The 22500-nt window shown below is 41.5% G+C and overlaps 1 protein-coding gene across 4 annotated transcripts in view; it reads left to right on the top strand.

The window, feature by feature from the left end:
- ZEB2 (zinc finger E-box binding homeobox 2) overlaps window positions 1–22500 on the top strand; it is a 114033-nt gene that overhangs the window by 87455 nt on the left and 4078 nt on the right. For all 4 annotated transcript variants that reach the window (XM_079311266.1, XM_079311264.1, XM_079311265.1 and 1 more), the window contains 6 exons: window positions 806–877; window positions 6877–7065; window positions 7754–7968; window positions 10478–10586; window positions 11438–13407; window positions 15392–15572. In XM_079311266.1, the coding sequence (XP_079167392.1) occupies window positions 806–877; window positions 6877–7065; window positions 7754–7968; window positions 10478–10586; window positions 11438–13407; window positions 15392–15572 (2736 nt within the window). The remainder of the gene's footprint in view (window positions 1–805; window positions 878–6876; window positions 7066–7753; window positions 7969–10477; window positions 10587–11437; window positions 13408–15391; window positions 15573–22500) is intronic.

Below are 22500 nucleotides of genomic sequence, written 5' to 3'. Positions count from 1 at the left end.
GCCAGGCAGGCTGAAACATCCAGGAAAATAATTGTTCTCCCCAGTGATGGAGCCTCTTCTAAAATCTATTTTTATTCTGTCTGAACCCCCAGGTTCATGGAAAGTAAACCAACCCATAAAAACACATAATAAATAATTTTACACGTATCATGCTCATTTGCATGTGAATTAACCCAATTTATGGCCATAAAGGCAGACTTTGTCAGTGCACAGAAAATGCAAACAAGTAGTAGGGGCAGAGGAGAGCTCCACAGTTGAAGATTTGTCACATTTCTGCACCACTCAATATTAATGCTTGCTGTGCCTCAAACGAGGTTAAAATGATGGTGACAGCTCAGATCTGTGTGACGATAGATAGATAGAGGGGGAGATACAAGAAGTTCTTACATCTTCCTCCTGCATTTGCATTTTCTTCCAGGTAGAGATCTCACAGTGTCTGTTAACTGATTAATTCTTTTAAATAATTCGGGGGAAAAAAGAAGAACAAAAAAAAAAAAAAAAAAATCCCTTTTTCTCACCCGACTGCTTATTAGATTTGATATTGGGAAAAGCCCTGCATTTACTCCGAACAAATAGTTCTGTTTTCCACCACTCGCTGCCGTGTTTAAAGTAAATAAGTTCTCCTCCCTCCAGCGCTGCTGAACTCATTCACACCCCAGAACAAAGCCATTGTGTGGAGGTCCACAACAGCCCTTTTCTCTCCTTCCCTGAGCGGGATCTTCCCCGGCACCACCGTGTGCTCCCCAGCTTTGTGAGCCACTCAGCGCCCTGCCAGTGCTAAAAGTGTGCATGCTTTATTTCACAGAGGAAATGAAGGAAGATTATGACACTATGGGGCCTGAAGCCACAATTCAGACCACTGGAAACAATGGTACAGGTAAGGGCTTGCATGGAGTGAGCATCACTTTTCTTTGGGATCATGTAGAGCTAGATGTGGATGAAGAATGAGAGTGACAAAACAATCTATTTCTTGTTTTCGGTTTAAAAATTGGAAAATACTGACATAATTCTCCTGGTTTTTAATTTCACATCAACTTATTATGAGAGTGCAGTGACCAATTCATGCAGTAGAGTCTTTGTTATCCCTCCTGTGTCCCATAACATTTTAGCCCCAACTCCTTGTCTCTGCATCCCTGGGAGATGAGAGTTCTCAGCAGGGTGAGGAGATATTTTCCAAAGCAGGGTGAACCTCGGACAGTTTAAAGTAGCTGGGCCAAGATACAGTAGCCTTTTAATGAGAGAGACTGTACAAAGAGCTTGATAATGAGGATGGGGTGCATCCTCCTTGGCAGCCCCAGATTTGGGTGGTGCACAGAGTGAGCTGCAACAGAGACTGAAAACATCTTTTCAACAAGACACACATAAACCCCTTACATAGATCCACAGACACACACACTTTAAATGCATATTTATGAGATTATAATGGCTAATCTTTTTTTATTTTTTTCCACTTTTTGCATCTCTTTCTTTCCCCTCTTCTTAGAAATCAATACATTTGGTGGCACAAGAAGTGTGACAGAGATATTTAGCAGGCATCACCTCTGAGCCATCTCTCTTTTTCTGTAGCAGAGCAAACCAGCAAAAGGTTCCTGTTGCTATTTTCTAATCCAAATGAATTCAGGGGTTTTTACCATGTTCTTTCCAAAGGCCCCACTCTATCCTCAGCACAGCCAAATGCCATACATCACCCAGTGTTTCTTCTGCACTTTGTCACAATTTGAGATGTTGCAGACAGATTTACACAGCTAAAAGGAAGAGTTTTCTAGTGTAAGTACATTTCTATGCATTCCATTATGAAATTTAGTTCATAGGTAATAGTCTCCACAAATATTACTGTAAAAGGTGGTACCAAAGTCTCACAAGGATTTTATTACTCACACTTTCCTAATGTTGGTAACACCCACATAAAACCCCAGCGCTCTTATTAAGCAACACAAGAAATTTATTTTATCATTCTTGAGGGGGGAAATAATAGGAAAATAAAACTGTGTCACTGCTTTCTTCATCCATTAGATTTATTATGCATGAAAGGAGGGTGGCACCGAGGCACAGTTCATCATTACGTTTGTACTTAATGATGTTGCTGTGCAGAACTGGCTACATATGTATCTCAAAAGCTTATTTCCAAGAGACGGCAATAAAGTGAAAAATTGTGCTTAGCACTTGGAGAAACAGGATTTTAAAAGACATCTGATTCAGAAACAAGGCTTGATGGTTATCTGAATTACCATTACCAGAGCCTTTGAGGTCCCCTATCAGTCCGTGTGACTTCCTTTGCGCATATTTTCCTTACCATAACAGGCCTTGACTCTTTCATGCTTGCAATGTGGTCTGCTTCAAGGGGAAGACTTCATATCCTCTTAGTCCCTTCCAGTATCTGATGTCCTTGTCTTCCAGCTCATCTTTGGCCTCATGAAATCATTCTGGGGGTGCCATTGAGCCCCTCTGCCAACCCTGAGTTGGTCCATGGATGTCCTGCCTCTGCTGGAAAGCGTTTTCCATGGAATAAATAAGAGTTATCCCTACCCAGCTGGATGCACTGCAAACTCATGCCTCAAGGAGTGCTTTGCATTTAGGTGGTGTGCATTTAAAATGCAAGAGCTTCTCTGTGTGTTGCTCCTCTCAATTTCTTCCCCAAATGTCCTGTGAAAGTTCCAGGCTCCTCTTTACTCCAGCTACAATGGGATGCTTGCTCAAATAACCATCACAAGTTGTTCTGACAGTGTTTAATTCAAGTCTTTTGTCACTGAGGTGTTCAGAGCATCTCTCAGCGGAGGATAATGTCTTGTCAGGATGGGTAGAACACGTTTCTTTAGTTGCTGCCATGCCCATAGACTCTTAAGAGCAATGTCAAATTACTTAGGCATGATAAAATAAATTAAATGCTTATACCAATCTTTTACCTTGAGTGGGAGATGCCAGTTACTATGAGTACTTATAGTTTCCTCTATTAGGAGTAAAAGTTCTCCTTCATGACCAGTGAGGTGCCACAAACATTATTGGACAAGAAAAGGAAAGAAATCAGTCCCTGAGCTGTTGGAGAACCTTCCTGGATAGTCTAGAAAGTGTTCAAAGTTTTCTTCTTCAGCCTCATTATAGGCTTTGGGCCTGTCTTGAGTGTTTGGCCTCAATTTTTCCCTGTAGGCTATAGGAGATCTAACACTGATGTTCAATAAAGTAGCAGAGGTGAGGCTGAGACTCGACCCAATAAAAACACACATCCAACCAGAAAGTCTCTGTGGGTGCATGCAATATCTGTGGTGCATTTTTAGCATCAAATTCTCTGCAAAATATCATTAGTAAAGAAAGAAAACTAAAAGAAAAGGTCTCCATTATTAAATTATCCTGATATTGTCACAGTGGCCACTTCCTAGTGGTACTTAGAGAGAAATCTTGTTATCAGTACATTAATCAGCTGCATTTTTATAATGAGCCATGGAGACATCATAGTGAAAAAGCAGAAGTGACCATTAGGGTGAAAATTTAGGATTTTGGTCCTGTTGAATGAATTTGTAAATATTTCTGAGGATTTCTGCAATAGGGACTTGGAAAAATGATGTTTAGCAGAAGTTTTAAAAATGTGAATGAAGAAATTCTTACGGTTTATTTTATTCTAACTTTTATGGTTATTGCAACTGGGATACTTGCAGAGAATTGATTAAGTAAATCCCTGTAAACAAACAGAAAAATTTTGCTGGTTTTGATTTGTAACATCTGACAAAATTCAAGTAAAGATCTCTTAACATAATTTAAAGAAGGGAAAGAAAAACTTTCAGGGGGAGGAAAACAGAACCAAAACTTGGCAGGTTGGAGGACAGGCCGTTTTCAGGCTGTAATCTGTGTGTACCAATGGGGGCCTCTCACTTCCTGGCTAATGAAGGCTGTGGTTTTATTAGCTTTGTTTGTGATTAAGAGCAGCTATCACCATCTAGCAGGACGAGTTCCCACACAAAATAACTGGTCTCCCATGCTCATTGGACTTCTCTCCCACTTTATCTTAAAAGGTCCTAAATGCCTCCAAAGATAGCTTTCCTTAATGTGTTTTATTTTTATGTGACACAGCCACATCAGCTTTTGGAGCTGAAAATATTTCTGCTCTCCAGGCTCCAATAATTAATTAAAAAAAGACTTATTTGGTGAGGTCACCCATCATAGATCTCGCTGAAATTCTTGCCCCTCGCAGGAGGGGATGTGCAGTGTGTGTGCAGTGTCATCCCACAAGGAGTCTGGGAACATGGCTTTGGAAAATAAATCAGAGCATGGAGGGGGGAAGCAAGTCTTCCACCCAGAAGTCGAGAGAGAAACCTAATGATTGTCAGATGGGTCTTTTTAGTAGCACTGGGTGAGTTTCCAGCCATGTCAGGATTGTCAGGAACACTGCTGGTGAGAAACCAGACCCACATGGACACACTTCACTATTTGTGTTAATCTGCAGCATTGCAGCACTGGTTATATTGCTTCAGTGAAGGATCTATCAGCTTTTCCACTAAATCCCCTTGTTTTTAGGGGTTTATAATGTAGACATAAACATTTGCTTTAGCTCCTGGATTGCATGCACAGACATAGAAGCTAAATAATCCCTAGAATTAGGAACCCTAGGCCAGTAATATCTCAGCAGTCCTCCACAACCTGTTGCATCAGCCTGCAGATAGACTTGGGGGCACGAGGGAAGAACCTCATTTGGGTTTGAGCTGGGGATGGAAGCTCCTAATTTTAACTCTGGCCTTGCTTGGTGGCTTGAATCCTAATCCTATAAATGCAGTTGCAAACTCCAAGTACTCCTAGTTTACCCAGAGCAGAAAAGGGACACATGGGATCATCCCATGGAGCCATCCCATTTTTTCCTCTCTGGAGAAAAACTCCCTCTCCTTGCTTCACAGGTAGCACTTATTGGCTCCTGCCTAGATATGGCAAAAATAAACTTGTTTACCTTGGACCTATTGCTAAGACAAGAGAAGGAGTGGAGCTTGGGTAGACAGAGGGTAGATGATCTTGTAACACTTGGAAGATCTAGGCATAACAGGGGAATGAAAAGTTAGATTTACAGCATAAAAAGTAAACCCTCAGCTATTTTTTTTCTGATTAAGCCAAGAAGTCCTACACCTACTGTGATGCTCTTGTGCATAAGGTGCACTCAATAACCACCATTTTGTTATATTTCTCTCCCTGAACAAAATGGAGGTAAAGTACTCTGTCTTCTTCCCCACATTCACATTCCTCTTCTTTAGAAGCTGCTTTATTTTTGAGAAAGAGGAGAATTGTTTCTCATGCTAATAAATGGTAACTGGAGCTGCAGAAGGACCAAGAGGAGCTCTGTGCTGGTGTGGCCATTCCCTACAAAACCACTGTGATAGAAACAGAAGTTTCCCTCCACAACCAGCATCCCCTGCCCTGTGCCATTTGGTCACTGTCACTAAAATAGTGCAGAACAGTTGAGAAGCTGCTCAGCTCATATGAAAAATAGGGCATATTTGTCTCAGCCAGAGGATTTGATTTTATCGGCTAAAGGGATGAGGTTCAGAGACGGATATCTACTTTTATCGATGACGCCGAGATCAGAGCTTCAAATCAGGCACTGCAGGCTCCCAGTTGTGCCCCAGTCAGAGGTCACGGTTCATTTTCACTGCCAGCATCACTGCCTTGCATTTTCATAGGAAACTGAGGCAAAGCATAAATACCAAGGAGCTGCTTAGTCTCTCATTTCCAGTGGTTACAACCACCCCCTTGATTTCCACATGCTTACTCCATGCTCCCTGGCATCACTGACAGTGGAATTGTGCTATTTACTATTTTACTTTCACATGAACTCCAGATTAGTTCATGGTGTTTCCTCATTTTCCAATTTCGCCTCAGCAGAAACGCATTAAAAATTTAATCAATCATAAGATGTTATTTTCATTTATGGTCAGTAAAAAACAAGTATCTTTAGTTGTCTGCCACCAAGTGTGTCTTTCAAGACTTGTTAATAAACAAAAAAACACAACTTAGAGGAAGAAAATAATTATTTCATTTTTTCCCTTTTCTTTCCTAGTATAATTATATTATTATTTCTTTATAACATCTCAGAGTTTTAAGGCTTTCCTGTAAACAGTGTTCATACTTGGAGGAGAAAAGCATATTCTTAGTAACAGAATGCTTTGTGGCTGAGCATGTATTATGTTTCATGGACACTGCATGGATAATAAAAATTGAGGTTACATTTAAAAAAAAGAAGGAAAACTCTAGTATGGACTATCAAAGTGGTTTTGAGCTTGATGATCACGTGGTCTAAACCATGTGGCTCTATTGCAGAAATCATGAAGCAATAAGTTTTTAGAACAGCCCATTCTCTCATTATAAATTAATTTTTCAGGGAGGAAAGAGAAAGTGGGAAGATGTGAGCAATTTTCTTCTTGTGCCTGACAAAGAGCAGGCTGAGGAAGGACCTGTCTCAGAAAAGTTTGGTCTTTTACTACCTGCAACTGCCATCTTCCCCCATAGGGACTGTCTCGGGGTCTGCAGGATCCAGAGGCAGCTGAGCTCAGTCCTGTAGGTTGAGCTGTGCTCATGCCAAAAGCTGTGGGACCCCCAGGAGCCTCATGAAGGTTGTTCAGGTTCCTGCAATGAAAGATTACCTGCATTACCCAAGCCTCATAAACTTCTCCTGCTGGCCTGTAGAGCCCCGTGTTCTTGTTAATTTAACTGCCTGCCCTTACTGCCATCCAGACTGGTGGAAAGCCCACATTAATTTTATTGGGAGCTGGAGCAAGGCTGATGAGAGCAAGGATCCAGCTGCAGCCCCAGCCTTGTAGCTCAACCTCTAACACTGCTGACCAGCCCAAGCTCTCTGGGACGATGCACTCAACCACCCTTTCTTTTCCCCCTCTCTTATTTTAGTGAAGAACGCAAATTGCACGTCGGACTTTGAGGAATACTTTGCCAAAAGGAAACTGGAGGAAGGAGATGGGCATGCAGTCAGCATAGCAGAGTACCTGCAGCGCAGCGACACAGCCATTATTTACCCTGAAGCCCCCGAGGAACTGTCTCGCCTTGGCACTCCAGAGGCCAATGGGCAAGAAGAAAATGGTGAGCCTGTAATTCATTTTTAGCCAGTATCCTGACCTCGTGCAGCTGTTGCAATTATAAATGCACTACATGCCTGGGTGTTTACCTTAAAAATTGAAGAACAGCTGCAGCGGCATGGAATTTCATGAGCAAAGATTGGGGCTGTAATTTCAGTGTATTGTGATTTTTTAGTCAGCACATTTGTATTATTTGCTGGGTGAACTGAAGAGCTGAATTTAAACAGGAGAAAGGCTGCTGCTCTACTTGGGAGTTTGGGAAGTTTTAATAGAGTTTTAATGCAACAAAAGACAGACTAGCCAGACTATTGCTCTCCAATGCCTTGATAAATAACTGGAGAAGAGTCCCTAGGAAGGATTTGGTCAATGGCATAATAACGTAACGAGCTGGGGCTGGAATGCAAATTGCCAATTGATCAGGAATAGCACTCCTTAGTTTTCCAGGCAGCCAGGTCTGGGGAGGAGTGATGCCCACAAGTAATTCCCCTCTGGCGGGTCCCTGCGAGCCTGCCGTGGGCGTGCGCGGGTGCCGCTGCCTCCCGCTGGAAGCGCCGTCCCTCCCTCCCGGGCAGCAGATTGCGGCGATTCCTCTCATACCATCCCGGGCAATCAGCCCATGAGCTGCCATTGATTTGCTGACCTTTTGGCCTGCCTCTCTTTCCTCTCCCCCCTCCCGCCATCCCGGGGCGCAGACCTGCCACCTGGAACTCCAGATGCCTTCGCCCAACTGCTGACCTGCCCCTACTGCGACCGGGGCTACAAGCGCCTGACGTCCCTCAAGGAGCACATCAAGTACCGCCACGAGAAGAACGAGGAGAACTTCTCGTGCCCTCTCTGTAACTACACGTTTGCCTACCGCACCCAGCTCGAGCGGCATATGGTGACACACAAGCCAGGGACAGATCAGGTGGGGGGCTGGTTTTAAGTGATTTCTTTCTGTAATAACCCCTTAGAGAAACGATATTGCTTTGATTGGCAATCATTATTAATTTTTCATGGCATTTTGAAGATGCAGATCTTTTAATGGTAATAGCTTTAATTGAGGTCTAAATGATTTTTTGATGGTCTCTTCTAATATGATTTAATAGTCTTATGTTCACGATCGAATGAGTGTGTTAATTTCTAATTTAGAAATTTTATTTGCACTTTAACTTGACTTTAGTTTCGTTTTTATGTTCCTCAAAAAGTGAATGAAACTGTAGCATTTTAATTATACATTATTAAACATCTCAGCAATTTTAATTCCATTTTTCACCTAGTTTTACTTTGCAATGTTGCAAATAGGAGCTCCAAGACATACCAAAAGATCCGCTAATATTTTTTCATTACTTTTTGAGTAACCTTTTCAATCACATGAAATTATGCATATTTTGTATAATCGTTTGTTAGGCATAATTACACATTTTGAGAAGAACTCTTCCGACAGTACATATAGGCTATCATTTGTGATTGTGCCACCAGAATTGGGCATTGCTCTCATTTGTATAGCCTGGCAGAGTATCTGCAATAAATCAAGGCCATTTTTTCCTCGATGGGGTACATGTAATATTATATCAGTGCCACATTTAAGGAAATGCTGGTGTCTCAAACAGGTGACTGAGCTTCCCTAGTGCTCCTAGATGGGCTGGCAATAGACCTGCGCCACAAAATTCTTTGCACACCAGCAGAAAAACTGTTCCTAGCTGGGGAATTACTTCTAAAAACCCAGCTTAAGGAGGGCTGTAATGGAAACTCAAATGGCATGGTTAAAAGTTGAATAAATAGATGTGTGCATTGTGTCAAATTATAAAGGCTTTATGCCGTATTTATTTTTCTTAAAAACCTGAAAATCACAATCAGATGGATTTCTCTTGGTAGGTTTTTCTCAGCAGAAGGTAAATTCAGGCAAATACACATCTTCCTAATCACGCGATTTTTGCAATTAGCATTTTTAAGAGAACCGTATCTTTTGCTTGATCTTAAATCAATACAAATGACTTCAGAGCGCTTTCTCCCATTCTTTCCTTCCCATGGCTTTTGCAGTAGACAAACACATTTTCCCATGTATATTTTTCCTAACCTGATCCACCGTAAGGTTCTTCCTTTTGCCTCGTATCATTAAAAACACCAGGGGAGGGAACAAAACCCGCCTGGATATTTATCCAACGTAACTGCCTGAAATTTCACATGCGAGAGCGCGCCGGTACTGGCGCATTATGAATGGTAGCTTTGGTGTTGAAAAGTCCCCTCATTTGCTCATGGCATTTACAATTAGTAAATTAAAATGATTGTATCATATTAACAGTGGCACAACTAAAGTTTATAGTAGTCCTCGGAGGGCGATGGGGGGAGACAAAACAGCTGTTGCTGTTTGTTTATGCAACTCAGCAACATATGAGCGCGGGTCCCTCAATGGCGCGCGGCGGGCTGGGCTCTGCTTGATCTTTGAAGGTTGCTGCTGTTTGAACAAACCTCCCTGTGTCCCATGTAACACCATCTGTCTCGCCAGGAATGTGGGAAGAGGCAGCACACCCTCGCAGTTGTCATACCGTTTCGGCGCTGCCTTTTTTTTTTTTTTTCCTCCTTTTTTTCCCCCCGCTCTTTTCACCCCCCTCTCCCTGCTCCTGCAAAAGGCTTTTGTGTCGTGGTTGCCTGCAAAAGGCTGACCTCCTACCTTGAGCATCCAGAGTGGTTGGCTACATGATTATCAAGACAATAATTATTTTTTAATTAATTATTTTTTTCCTCTCAAAATTCAAAGTCATGGGGCTTTCCTTGCTTGTTGCAAAAAGGTCAGCTGCCTTTGATTATATCTTTACACCACTTTTAACTTTCAACTTTTCCTCGCCTCTCAGAAGAACACTGAGGGAAAACATGGCACAAAAGATAGCTCAAGTCTTTCCTGCTGCACTGTGATTTTAAAAAACATTTCCAGCAGCAGCTTATGCTGAAGATGCAGTCTCTCCTGCTTGATAATGAATTAAATCTTACACGAAATGCCACTAACGACAGTGTTTCTCTCTTTCCTCCACATGCAGTAAACAGAATTTTTAAACAAGCTGAGTCCCACATGTTCAGAATCTGCTAGGAATATTAAGAGCCACAAATCTTCTTATAAAACTGTTTCTCTCATCGTAAGATACCTTAAAGCAACACATTTCTGATGAGAGACTTAGGAAATAATTCTAAAGCAAATATCGAATGCTCATGTGAAAGTACTTTCTCATTTGTTTCGGTTTACTGCCAACATTTTGATTTTTATTGCAACACTGATGAGACAAATAAATGTACATGCAGACCTTTTGGTCCGCTTGACAAATTCAGAGTCACATTAATTTAATTTTTGTTTTTTAAGCTTGAAATTCATGGTTTCTCTTGCATAAAATTCATGTCGGTATCTCTTTTTTTTTTTTTTTGTTTTCTTCTTTTCCTCCCAGCACCAAATGCTGACCCAAGGAGCAGGCAATCGCAAGTTCAAATGCACTGAGTGTGGCAAGGCCTTCAAATATAAACACCATCTGAAGGAACACCTGCGAATTCACAGTGGTGAGTAGCGGAGGTGCTGGTGTGCTCATTTGCATTTTGTTTAATTAGCTGAGTTTTAAAGACTGCTTAAAATTTACACAGTTCTGCTTCTGGCTTCTTGGAGCTACCAAGGTATTTCATAAGTGGTATCTGAGTCATCCTCATTTATCATGCTGTTAATACCATGGTCTCGCTAAAAGATTTGGAAATAGTAAAGCTTCCTGCAAATAATATAGATTGTTTGGCAGTTTGAGTTCAGAAGCATTCATTCATCGCTGTGCAGCAGGAACCTGAAGAGTCCATTATATTTTCCAAAATAAAAAGTCCCCCCGAGTGAAATACAACTCATATTCTCAGATAACAAGAAACTGCCAAGCCTCTCAGATTGAATGACTTGGGCAATTTGGCTCTCCTACTTGATGCAGAATTCAGCACACAAAATGTCACCAGGCTCAGCCCAGGCACAGTCTAACATCAGGACCCAGTTTCTCATACTGGTACTCATATCTGGTGAAAATTCCATTTCTGGGGAGACAAAAAAAAAAAAAAAAAAAAAAGGAACAAATCAAATTTGAGCAGTCAAATTAGACTTGACTCCCTTCCCTCCAGGGTGCTTACCTGTGACTTGCCCTGGTCAGTCTGGAGCCAATCTCACACTTTGATGGCTGGAGATCCTGGGTCCAAACTGACCTCAAAACCTGTAGAAAGAAGAAGGTAAAGCAGTGGTGGTGTGTGGTCGTGTTCATAGAATTAATATTTCCTTCACTTTTAATCACTGGATGCACAGGCAATCAGTTAGATACCAAATGCAATCTCTTGCAATAATAGCAGCAAGAATGATAATTAACTTTTGGTTTTAATTATCATTTTAGGTGAAAAACCATATGAGTGTCCAAACTGCAAGAAACGTTTCTCCCATTCTGGCTCCTACAGTTCGCACATCAGCAGCAAGAAGTGTATTGGTTTAATTTCTGTAAATGGCAGAATGAGAAACAATATCAAGACGGGTTCTTCTCCTAATTCTGTATCTTCCTCTCCTACTAATTCAGCCATCACACAGCTGAGAAACAAGCTGGAGAATGGCAAACCACTTAGTATGTCTGAGCAAACAGGCCTACTGAAAATTAAAACAGAACCACTAGATTTTAATGAGTACAAGGTTCTTATGGCCTCACATGGGTTTAGTGCAACTAGTCCTTTTATGAATGGTGGACTTGGAGCAACCAGCCCCTTAGGAGTTCATGCATCTGCTCAGAGTCCAATGCAGCACTTAGGTGTAGGGATGGAAGCACCCTTGCTTGGGTTTCCTGCTGTAGGCAGCAATTTAAGCGAGGTGCAGAAGGTCCTACAGATTGTGGACAACACGGTTTCCAGGCAGAAAATGGACTGCAAGGCTGAAGAGATCTCCAAGTTGAAGGTTTACCATATGAAGGATTCATGCTCTCAAGCTGAGGAACAAGGAGTTACCTCCCCCAATATTCCCCCTGTGGGTCTTCCAGTAGTAAGTCATAATGGTGCCACTAAAAGTATTATTGACTATACATTAGAGAAAGTCAATGAAGCCAAAGCTTGCCTCCAGAGCTTGACCACAGACTCGAGGAGGCAGCTCAATAACATTAAAAAAGAAAAGCTGCGAACCCTAATAGACCTGGTAACTGAAGACAAGATGATAGAGAACCACAACGTGTCCACTCCATTTTCATGCCAGTTCTGTAAAGAAAGCTTTCCTGGTCCCATTCCGTTGCATCAGCATGAGCGTTACCTGTGTAAAATGAATGAAGAAATCAAGGCAGTCCTTCAGCCTCATGAGAACATGGTTCCCAACAAACCTGGAGTGTTTGATAAGCAAACCCTCTTGCTGTCATCAGTACTTTCTGAGAAAGGAATGACTAGCCCCATCAACCCATACAAGGACCACATGTCTGTACTTAAAGCATATTATGCTATGAATATGGAACCCAACTCTGATGAACTACTGAAAATTTCCATTGCTGTTGGCCTTCCTCAGGAATTTGTGAAGGAATGGTTTGAACAAAGAAAAGTCTACCAGTATTCAAGTTCCAGGTCACCATCACTGGAAAGGGCCAGTGCCAAGGTGGCGCTGGCTGCCACCAACAACACTCCCACTAAAGACTCTTTGTCAGCCAGATCTCCAATAAAGCCTGTGGACTCTATAACTTCACCATCTATAGCTGAACTCCATAACAGTGTTACTAATTGTGATACTCCTCTCAGGCTAACAAAACCTCCTCATTTTACCAATATTAAGCCAGTTGATAAATTGGACCACTCTAGGAGCAATACTCCTTCTCCTTTAAATCTTTCTTCCACATCTTCTAAAAACTCCCACAGTAGTTCTTACACTCCAAACAGTTTCTCTTCTGAGGAGCTTCAGGCTGAGCCATTGGACTTGTCTTTACCAAAACAAATGAAGGAACCCAAAAGTATTATAGCCACAAAGAACAAAACAAAATCTAATAGTGTAAATTTAGAACACAACAGTGTTTCTTCATCATCTGAAAACTCAGATGAGCCGCTGAACTTGACTTTTATCAAGAAGGAGTTTTCTAATTCAAATAATCTGGATAAAAGCACTAACCCAGTATTTGGTATGAACCCATTTAGTGCCAAACCTTTATACACAACACTTCCACCACAGAGCGCATTTCCCCCAGCCACTTTTATGCCACCAGTCCAGACCAGTATTCCTGGGCTGCGACCATACCCAGGACTAGATCAGATGAGCTTCCTACCACATATGGCCTATACCTACCCAACTGGAGCAGCTACTTTTGCCGATATGCAGCAAAGGAGAAAGTACCAGCGGAAACAAGGATTTCAGGTAAATTATTTAGACTCTTTTCTCCTTTGAAAGGCTAGAATTTAGTATTTTGTGATACGTCCTCCTAGAGAAGAAAAAGCCCAAAGCTATAATCAACCTTTCCAACAAAATTAGTAGAGTTTATTTAAGTCTGAACATGGAAGGACATGGTGGAGTAGGAAAATAAACTGCAGTTAACTTAAGAGTACCTCTACTTGGATTCAGAAGCAGTACCAATTACTTTGAATGCACTTTGAAAGGTCATGCATAATGACCTTTGTTCTGTTAAGAGTTCAGCCATTTCTCATTAGATTTGTATAGTAATATAATAATAACAGTAGTAGCAATAATAATAATAATAATGTCCCTAAAAAATTGTATCCTAGAGAAAAAAAAAAAAAAAAAGGAACCTTTGTAGGGAAATTTATCTCTTTAGGACATAGCTACATTTCACCACAGAGAAAAGGAGCAGTGGGAGATCCTTTGGAATCACCTCCACACTTGGACACAAAGTTGTATCCCTCTAAGCAGATACAGCCTCATAGACACTGTAATCCATTGATTACAGCCTTCAGAGCTTCCTTCTCCATATTTTTTGGGGATTATTCAGCCACAATTCATGGGAAAGTTGTCCTCTCTTCTCACAAATGTCTGGGGGATAAGAAATATTGACCCATACCCTCTTCCTTCAGGCTACCTACTGCTCTTCCCAGACTCCTAGTCCTGTAATCCTGCCAGTCATCTGGAACAGCTCTGAAAAAACACCAGAGATTAAATGAAATTATTTGGTGAGGTAGCAGCCAGGGCCCTTAATCACAGACAAATCTTTCCCTGGACATGTAATCTGGGTCAGCACCTCTTCGTGCCTGGGTACAACCTGAAATTCTTCCCTCAGGTCATCCCAGAGTCAATGCAGGTGTAGCAAAGATTTTGTCCCTTGCATGCCTGCAGTGAAGAGTAGCTCCACAGAAATCTTGTACTTTTATAGCCTTTTGCTGAATGTATTCAGATATAATGTACAGAGTTGAGTTAAATGAGATTAACTGATTATAGATTAATAATTTTTTCTTACATTTGCGCCTGTTCCCCCATGTCCTATTACCGTCTATTAGTAATTTTACTGACTAGTAAATGTTTTATAGTTTCAAATGTGAAAATCAGGTATGGTTTTACATTACAGACTGTAATCCCTCTTTGCACAATAGGAGCATAAATAGCACTGCACCTCCATAACAGCTGTTCCACTATTCCAATTTACAGTACATCTGCCCTCTTTGTAAATGTATTTAAGCCTATTTAATCTTCTCTAATATTAATTAGTGCAAACCTAGTCTAAGAAAACTGAACTGTGTGATAGCAAATGGAAATGTATGTTATCATGCAAGTTTGCACTCTCTTTGGATCGAGACAAAATAAATATCAAGAAATTTAATAATTTACTGATCCACATTCATTATTGCTTAATGCTGAAGGCTGTTTTAACATAGATAGAACATTGATAAAAAGTGTTATTAATATTCCCTATTTCAAATTACAAAATTAAATATAAAAATATAGCTTGAGGCCTTTAGTCGGGAGACATACATTTAAATGGATTGCATAATAATAACATTTGTACCTAAATATAAAATTCAATTAAAACCTTTCCACAGATACAGAATACATCCAAGTTTTGGAATTTTGAAAGGGATGGTCCCTTAGCTGTTGCTTGTATTTACCACTGTAAAATAAAATAATACCTTTTGCTGGCCAGGAAGGGCCTCCCCTTCACACTATCTTGGAAATACTTAGTGTTGATATGGAAAATACAGGTCTGTGCAAACTGCATTACTGCGGAGTGCTCAAAGACAGAAAGTTTAAGGCACAGAAGCAGAAATCTCATTATTTCCATACTTTCCACCAGCTGCAGCTTCATTTTTGGTATTCCTAAGCTAAGAGGGACCACTGAGGCGTGGTTTTAACTTGCCTGGGTGGCAGGGCTGTGCTGACCAGTGTTCCCTCACAGGGAGAATTGCTTGATGGAACCCCAGACTACATGTCCGGCCTGGACGACATGACGGACTCCGACTCCTGTCTGTCGCGGAAGAAGATCAAGAAGACAGAAAGTGGCATGTACGCGTGCGACTTATGTGACAAGACATTCCAGAAGAGCAGCTCCCTGCTGCGGCACAAATACGAGCACACAGGTAGGGCAGCACTGGGGGTCGTGCTCTGTTCTTCTCAGCTTTCCATGAGTACATTTGTGCAGGTGCTGAGGCTTTCAAAACACTGTTTTGCCCTTTTCTGACTTATTTTTTTAAATTTTTACTTGATGGTTACTGCTTGGTGAAGGACAGTTGGGTGTGATGGGGTGAATGTTGGTGGGTGCTGTGGCAATCATCATCTCCCAGGCCAAGCCCTCTTGAAATGAGGACTCAAAACAACTGCAACTTGGTCAACACAAAATCTGGCATGGGAAGGAAGACAGTGTATTTCTTGTTTCTTAGACACTATCTGACCCTGCTCCATTTAATCCAAACTGCTGCTGATGCTAGCAGCATGAGAGCTGGCTCTGGCCAAGTTATCTGAAAGTCAACAGCTCAGGGGGTTTCCTCTTGCTGTGATTTTGCACACCAGCAGCACAAGCAGGTTGCAGTTCACTTTTTCACTTCCCAGTTAATGCTCAGGGAAGGTTCCCTTCTTTCCTGAGTAGGAAGTGATTTTTGCCTGGTTCAAGGAAGCTTTCCAAAGCTCACCACGCACTGTCAGCTTAAAAAATACTTTGGTTTGAAAAAGGCCTTCCATCATACCTATGCTGGCTGTGGTTCCCCTTACAGACAGTGCTCCCTTCCCCTCTGTCAGCCAGGGCAGAGCTCTCTGAGGGCCACACATTGGCTCAGCATGTTTCAGTTAGTGGAAAATGGGACCTGAGCTTCCCAAATAATAGAGATATCAAGTTATGTTGGACAAAGGGAATGTGAATTATCATCTGAATTATTGTGCAGCAGGACATAAACCAAACTCCAACTTCCTAGAGTTAGAAAAAGTTTACTCAGGAGGAAACTTGCCTTAACTTTGAAAGCTGAGTCCTGCTTCAGGAAATGAAGCAAGTCACATCATCCTTCAATCTCACCATGTGAGGGTAAAAACCTTATACTTCTCTATTAATACATCTTTCAGGCCCCACATAACACTCTGGCTTTTCACAGATGAAAAATTTACAATTCAGAAGTGGACTGTGCCTTTAAAACAAAATCCTTTGCTTTGTTATTTTTTCTTCTTATACTTTTCTTCCAAATTTTAAGCTAATCCCACAAAGGAAAATACAAAAGGAAGTTAAAATACACGTGGGATTAGGAAAGAAAATGAAAAGCAACATTTTGGACTAGATCAGCCAGTTCATTGGCAGAATGTGCTTCCCACTACATTATTCAGATCAAATTGTTTATTCAGTAGAAGGAGCTTTGAAGGCTTTACGTCCCTGCACCTTTCCTCTCCTGAATGATTTTATTACAGCCATCTGCAAACATTATGGTTTACTACACTACTACTGTAAAGCTCTTATGTTAGAACTGGCCTTCATATATATCAGGATCTGGACATATGGTTGAATCCCATAAAGTTGGTAGTCCATAAGGTCGACAGACATATGGTTGAAAGGCTGAAAATTTGACAAGCTGAAATGTGTGCAATCACCTTGATTTGCAAAATAAACTGCATTTGTAATAGCAAAAATATGTTATGGTCTTGGAGTAGCATGGGAACCTACTGTCTAGAAAAATGCCACACAGCTGCAGTGCGGGGAATCTTCTCCTGCTTCTTCCCTCTGTCCCTTTTGGCTTCTCAACTTCACGTCCATCAATTTTATGGGGCTCAGCCTTATGATCCAGAACATGTATAGGGTGTCAGATTTAATACACTAGAACTGCAGCACATCATCAGGCTGGAGCCTGGCATTTAGGGACAGGAAGGATGGTCTTGTGGCAGAGGCACAGGCAGTGAGAGCACTGCACTCTCCCCTGCCTCACCACAGACTTCCTCTGTGAATTACAGCAAATTGCTTCAGCTTTCTCTCACCTTCTCCCATCTTTGAAACACGGGGAAATGATACCAGCCCGCCTCTCTGGGGTGTTGTAAATAATAATTCACGATATCCTCAGATGGAGCTCACTGGATAAAGTGGGAAGGACTATTATCAGGGATGTGTTTGCTCTGATGGAGCCTCAGTGCATCAGTTTGAGCAGCTGGGAGCTCTGAAGGGCTTGGCTGGGCCAGCCCAGCACCTCATACACAGCCTTCAAGAGGCACACTGCACTGGCACTCTGGCTGATGGCTCAGGTGCATCTTAAGTGAATTTCAAATTAATTTGATAGTTTCAGGCAGAGCTTGTAGCTGCATTAATAACATAGGTGTGAAGCTGCAGTCTGTGCTCAGTGGAAGGAACAGAGTTGAAAGTAACACCCTATTCTGCCTTTGGGGTCATTGTAAGAGCAGACCCAGGTTTTTCAACCAACTTTTTGAAACCTAAAAACCAGAAGAAAGCCTTTTTTTCTGAGGGTGTTGCTGTTTTCTGAGCAGCTGATCGTGACCTGTTGCAGATCCATTAAAAACAGGTTTTAGGAGGAATTGGAATGCTTCCTGTCTTTCCTGGAGAAGCACAAAGTAATAGATGTTGCTTATAACAATCTCCTTTTTTTTTCTGTGTAAAAAAGAAGATGTGTGTTTTATTAGATCTTTGGGACAATCAGATTTTTATTTGTCATGCCTTCTCAAGGTCCATGTATCTATTGCAGCCAGTGATAGAACAAGGGTTAAAAGAGTCAGACAGAGGCCCCTAAAAATTTATCCCAGAGAAATCATTTGAAGCAAAACATTGACAGGTAAAACTACATGAGCTGTCTGAATCATTATCAATTGTTAATCAAGTGTTGTAAAGGGGAAAACAGGAATGTTTAGGTGTTGCAGTCCAGCTGACTTTCCATGCCAGGGCAAGAAAAATAGCATTTGCCAGTTCATTTGGTCAACCCAAGAACTTTTGGTAGGACCATGTGGCTGGCCACAGGACAAAGACCTCTGTGGTTACCTCTGTACACCATGCCTGCCACAGCTGGAACACAGCAGAAAAAGGGCCACAGATTTCACAATCTATAGTTTTTAATTTTTGCAGTATTGGTGGTATTCTGTAATAGCTTTCAGCTTCATGGGGAGAAGGAAAATTTATTGTGTTATTGCAATGAGTAAATCGCATTGGTTCTGGCTCATCTGAAATTTAGTCTAGAGGCCACTGTTGGTTGCAGAACCAAATTCTGACAACTTAATTTAGGGATTCCATTGAATTTTGAGAGAAGCTATGTGTCTTTCTCTCAGAGTTTGAGCTTCACAAGGTCCTGGTTTCCTAAAGTCAGGACATGCAGTGCTGTAATTAGGGTGTGGAGCATGGTAGGTAGCACAGGCATTCAGTGCTCACATGATTTTCCTGTGGCATCTTACAGACTCATCCTAATTTGGACAGCCTGAAATTAGTTGAGCCAATATGGGATGTGTCTAAACTCAGATTTTTCCAAACTGCTTAGCACAAGGTTCAGGACACTTTCCTTATGAAAGGTGAAGAAGGTGGTTGCCTTCATGGTGCTTTGGCAAGCAAAAAATTCTTTGTTCTGCTGATAAGGAGGGAAACCAAGAGTGGGTGAGTGAGCAGGAGAGCAAACAGAATGGAGCATCTAGAAATGCAGAAATATCCTGGCCCCTGGTCCAGCAATGGAGGAGTAAGGTGAAGGTTAATGTTTGTTCTGCCCTGTTCAAGGCCCGTGTCTGCCACACACCAGCTTAGTTGTAGCTGCACAGGGGAACTCTCAGCGTGCCTGCTCCCCAACAAAAGCTGGAAACAGTTTTTCAGAATCCTACCTAGAAATTTAAAATCCTTTCATTGTTGTTCTATATTACATCATATTCTATTTTATTACTTGTGTGGGCTGTCGAGGGCCTCATAGCTGTGCTAGGGCTTTCATCCTTTCCTTTTCCACTGTATATTTTATTAAGACCTCTTTTTTATTTTTGTAGCTTTCATGCTGATGCAAGCACTAGTTTTATTTCCAGATTGATTCTGTAAACTAAATATTGTTCTTGAGCCTGGTAGCAAATCAGCTCTCTCTGGCTAGTATTTTGAATTCCCAGCTTGGGAGTTTTCTTTATTTAGAGCTTGATTCATAAAAAATTTACATGCTATTTAAAAGTTATTTTTTCTTGCTTTACTCTGATACAAGTTTAGAATTCCCCATTTTACACTCAAATAAAGGGGAAAAAAAAGATATATTCTATGTTTGTGTCTGCAGACAAGGTCTCCTATTGAAAATGGAACAGGTGCAGCTTGGGCAATTACATATAAATTGCATTTATCTTACACCTTTGACTGCTTTGCTATGCTCTGGCCACTAATCCATCTCCATTGGGACTACATCTAACATCCAAACCCCTGAGCAGCTTCAAAAGAACTGCCTTTAAAAAAAAATACAAACAAACTGTCACAAAAATGTTTCCTTCTTTCCTTCGAAGAGTGGGATTTCTGTTTGGCCCCCTCCCATGGAAAAGAGACCCACTTGCCTTAGGCAAAGGATGGGTGATATTTAGTCTGGGACCAGTGACAGCTTGTGATCTGATGTCTTGTGACTTTTATACCACTGCAAATGGGAAATGCACAGCTTTCCAGTCAAAGACTTTTAGCCCAGGAAGATTGAGAGATACTTACTATCAGAGATGTTTTTGTTGTTCTCTTGTTTTAACAGAAATGCAATTTTAGAGACTTTGCAAACAGATCAGTTATAATTTCCCCTCTGTAGATTGAGTGTGGGCCCCCATGGGAACCTGTGTTTTGCAATGAAGGGGAAAAAAAGGCACAAATATTTCCTCTAGATATTCGAGAGGGATTTATAATTTAATTTAATTGCAAAATGTGGCATCTACATCAGTCATCCACAAGTGTTTTGTGAGCCCTTCTGTGAGCTTCCTTGGGTCCAGCTCTCCTGGCCCCATCCCCCATGGATCACACAGGGCATCTAGGATGGGATTGGATGCAACCTGTGGGGTGGGATGTCAAATCTGCTTCCTTTTGACTTACCTCTACTCCAATGATGTTATGAATGTTGTGGCACTGTGTGACAGAGCTCTAGGACAAGGTGATGGCTTCAAAATGAACAAGAGTGGATTTAGATATTAGGAGTTGAGATATTAAGGAGATATTATTAGATATTAAGAAGAAAATCTTCACTGTGAGGTGGTGAGGTTGGATGCAACCTGGTCTAATGGAAGGTGTCCCCATTCATGGAGGGGTGAAATGGGATGAGCTTTAAAGTCCCTTCCAACCCAAACCAGCTGGGGATCCTATGGTTTCCTAAATTGTAGCTCCTCCTCATCCCCCTAATATTGCAGACTTGTCCCCATCTCCAGTGTAAAATACCTTAGTACAGCTTTATTTTATGACCTACTAGCACATTGTAGGGATTAAACACTCATTTTAAATGGCTGAAACACTGGGTTTTGCCCATGAGGGGAAGAAAATAATTCTGCAAATGTTCAGAAACCTGATACATTTAAAAACATATTTCAATTAGTGTTGTAACAGCTGCACACTGAGCACTGCTAAGGTATGTTGTGTGGTTTCTGAACAAAGAACTTTGCCCAAGCTGTCAAGTTCCCTCAGATCAAAACTGAGGCCTTGATATGGATGTGGTAGACTAAATAGCTCTAGCATTGCCTTTTTAGTACCAACATAAATTAATATGAAAATATGAATTATTTTAATCTATTCATTTATAAATTAATTTATAAAATATGGATGATTCCCTGCCAGGCTACATCTGTGTGTGGCATGAATGCCATGTGCAAGGGATGAGGAAAGCGGGCAAAACTGAGGGATGAGCACATCACCCAACCTTTGGAAGGGTGGGTGGAGGCAAGTCTGGATGAGAGCAGTGGAGGTGTTTGACTTCTGTTTGAAAGGAAAAGTCCTGGGAGCTGGATGGAGCAAAACTGTGGGGTGAGAATCATAGAATGCTTTGGATTGGAAGGGATCATTAAAACTCACCTGCTCCCTGCAATAACCAGGGAAACCTTTGGCTGGACCAGAATGATCAGGGCCCTGTCCAATCTGACCTCAAATATTTCCCAGGACGGGACAGAGAAGAGTGTAGTGGACATTAGATGTAGTGTGCCTTAAAAAAAAAAAAAAATATCAGGGAATTCAAAGTAGTGGAGAAGTGATGGTGGAGAAGTGGAACAAGACAAGGGTTGGGCTTGCTGATGCTAGGGAAAAGTAAGTCAGAGGGAGGGACTGAGATAATGTGGGCAGGAGCAAAGGAGCAAAAAAGAAACAAAATTAGCAATTATTGAGGTATTAGTAAGGGGACATCAATGTGTTGCTCTGAGGGTAGGCAGCAGGAGAACTGGGTCAGGGCAGAGTTCATCCCGTTGGGTGTTGGTAGGGTTGGGAAGGTTCCCACTCAATCCTGAGGGTTTTCCACTGGCACTGCTGGGTTTGAGAGTGCTTAGGCTGAGAGTGCTTTGGGATTTTAAGCTAATTTGAGTAAGTGACTTGATCGTGCTTAAATCTCCTGAGCTAAGACTCGGGGATTTCCCCTTCGTGGCTAAACTTGTGCCCTGAATCACAGGTAGTTGACTCCAGCTCTGGATTTGGTGCACCCCTAGGTCAAGGCTGGAGGTTCAAAGCCAAAATACATTTATAGCTCAAAGCTCAGAGTTTTCTTTGAGTTTGACTTTTAACCAACAGGTTAAATTGGCAGAAATGCAGATTTAGGAAACAGTTCACGCAAGTAATACTGCTATAATTCAATGTATCAAGTTTGAATTTTCAATTTTACTATAAAGAGAAATAAAGGAAAAAAAAAAAAAAAAGAAACCTTGTGTGTGTGCAGACCTAGGAAACTCTCTTACAAAGAAGTGCAGTCTGAGCCCTAATTTCCAGGCATCTACTAGTTTCCCTGTCACTTAGGTTACTTTAGCTGTGGTTTCTCCTGTATTTTCCTTGCTGCCAGATCTCCCCTTCATTTCATAACACAATTTTGGCTTCCTTGAGGATTCGTTAATCACACCTTATTAAATGTGAACTTTCACAGTGGGACT

The sequence above is a fragment of the Erithacus rubecula genome (genome assembly GCF_903797595.1).
Source record: "Erithacus rubecula genome assembly, chromosome: 8".
In the NCBI taxonomy this organism is placed as follows: Eukaryota; Metazoa; Chordata; class Aves; order Passeriformes; family Muscicapidae; genus Erithacus; species Erithacus rubecula.
This window is presented reverse-complemented; position numbering and strand designations above follow the sequence as displayed.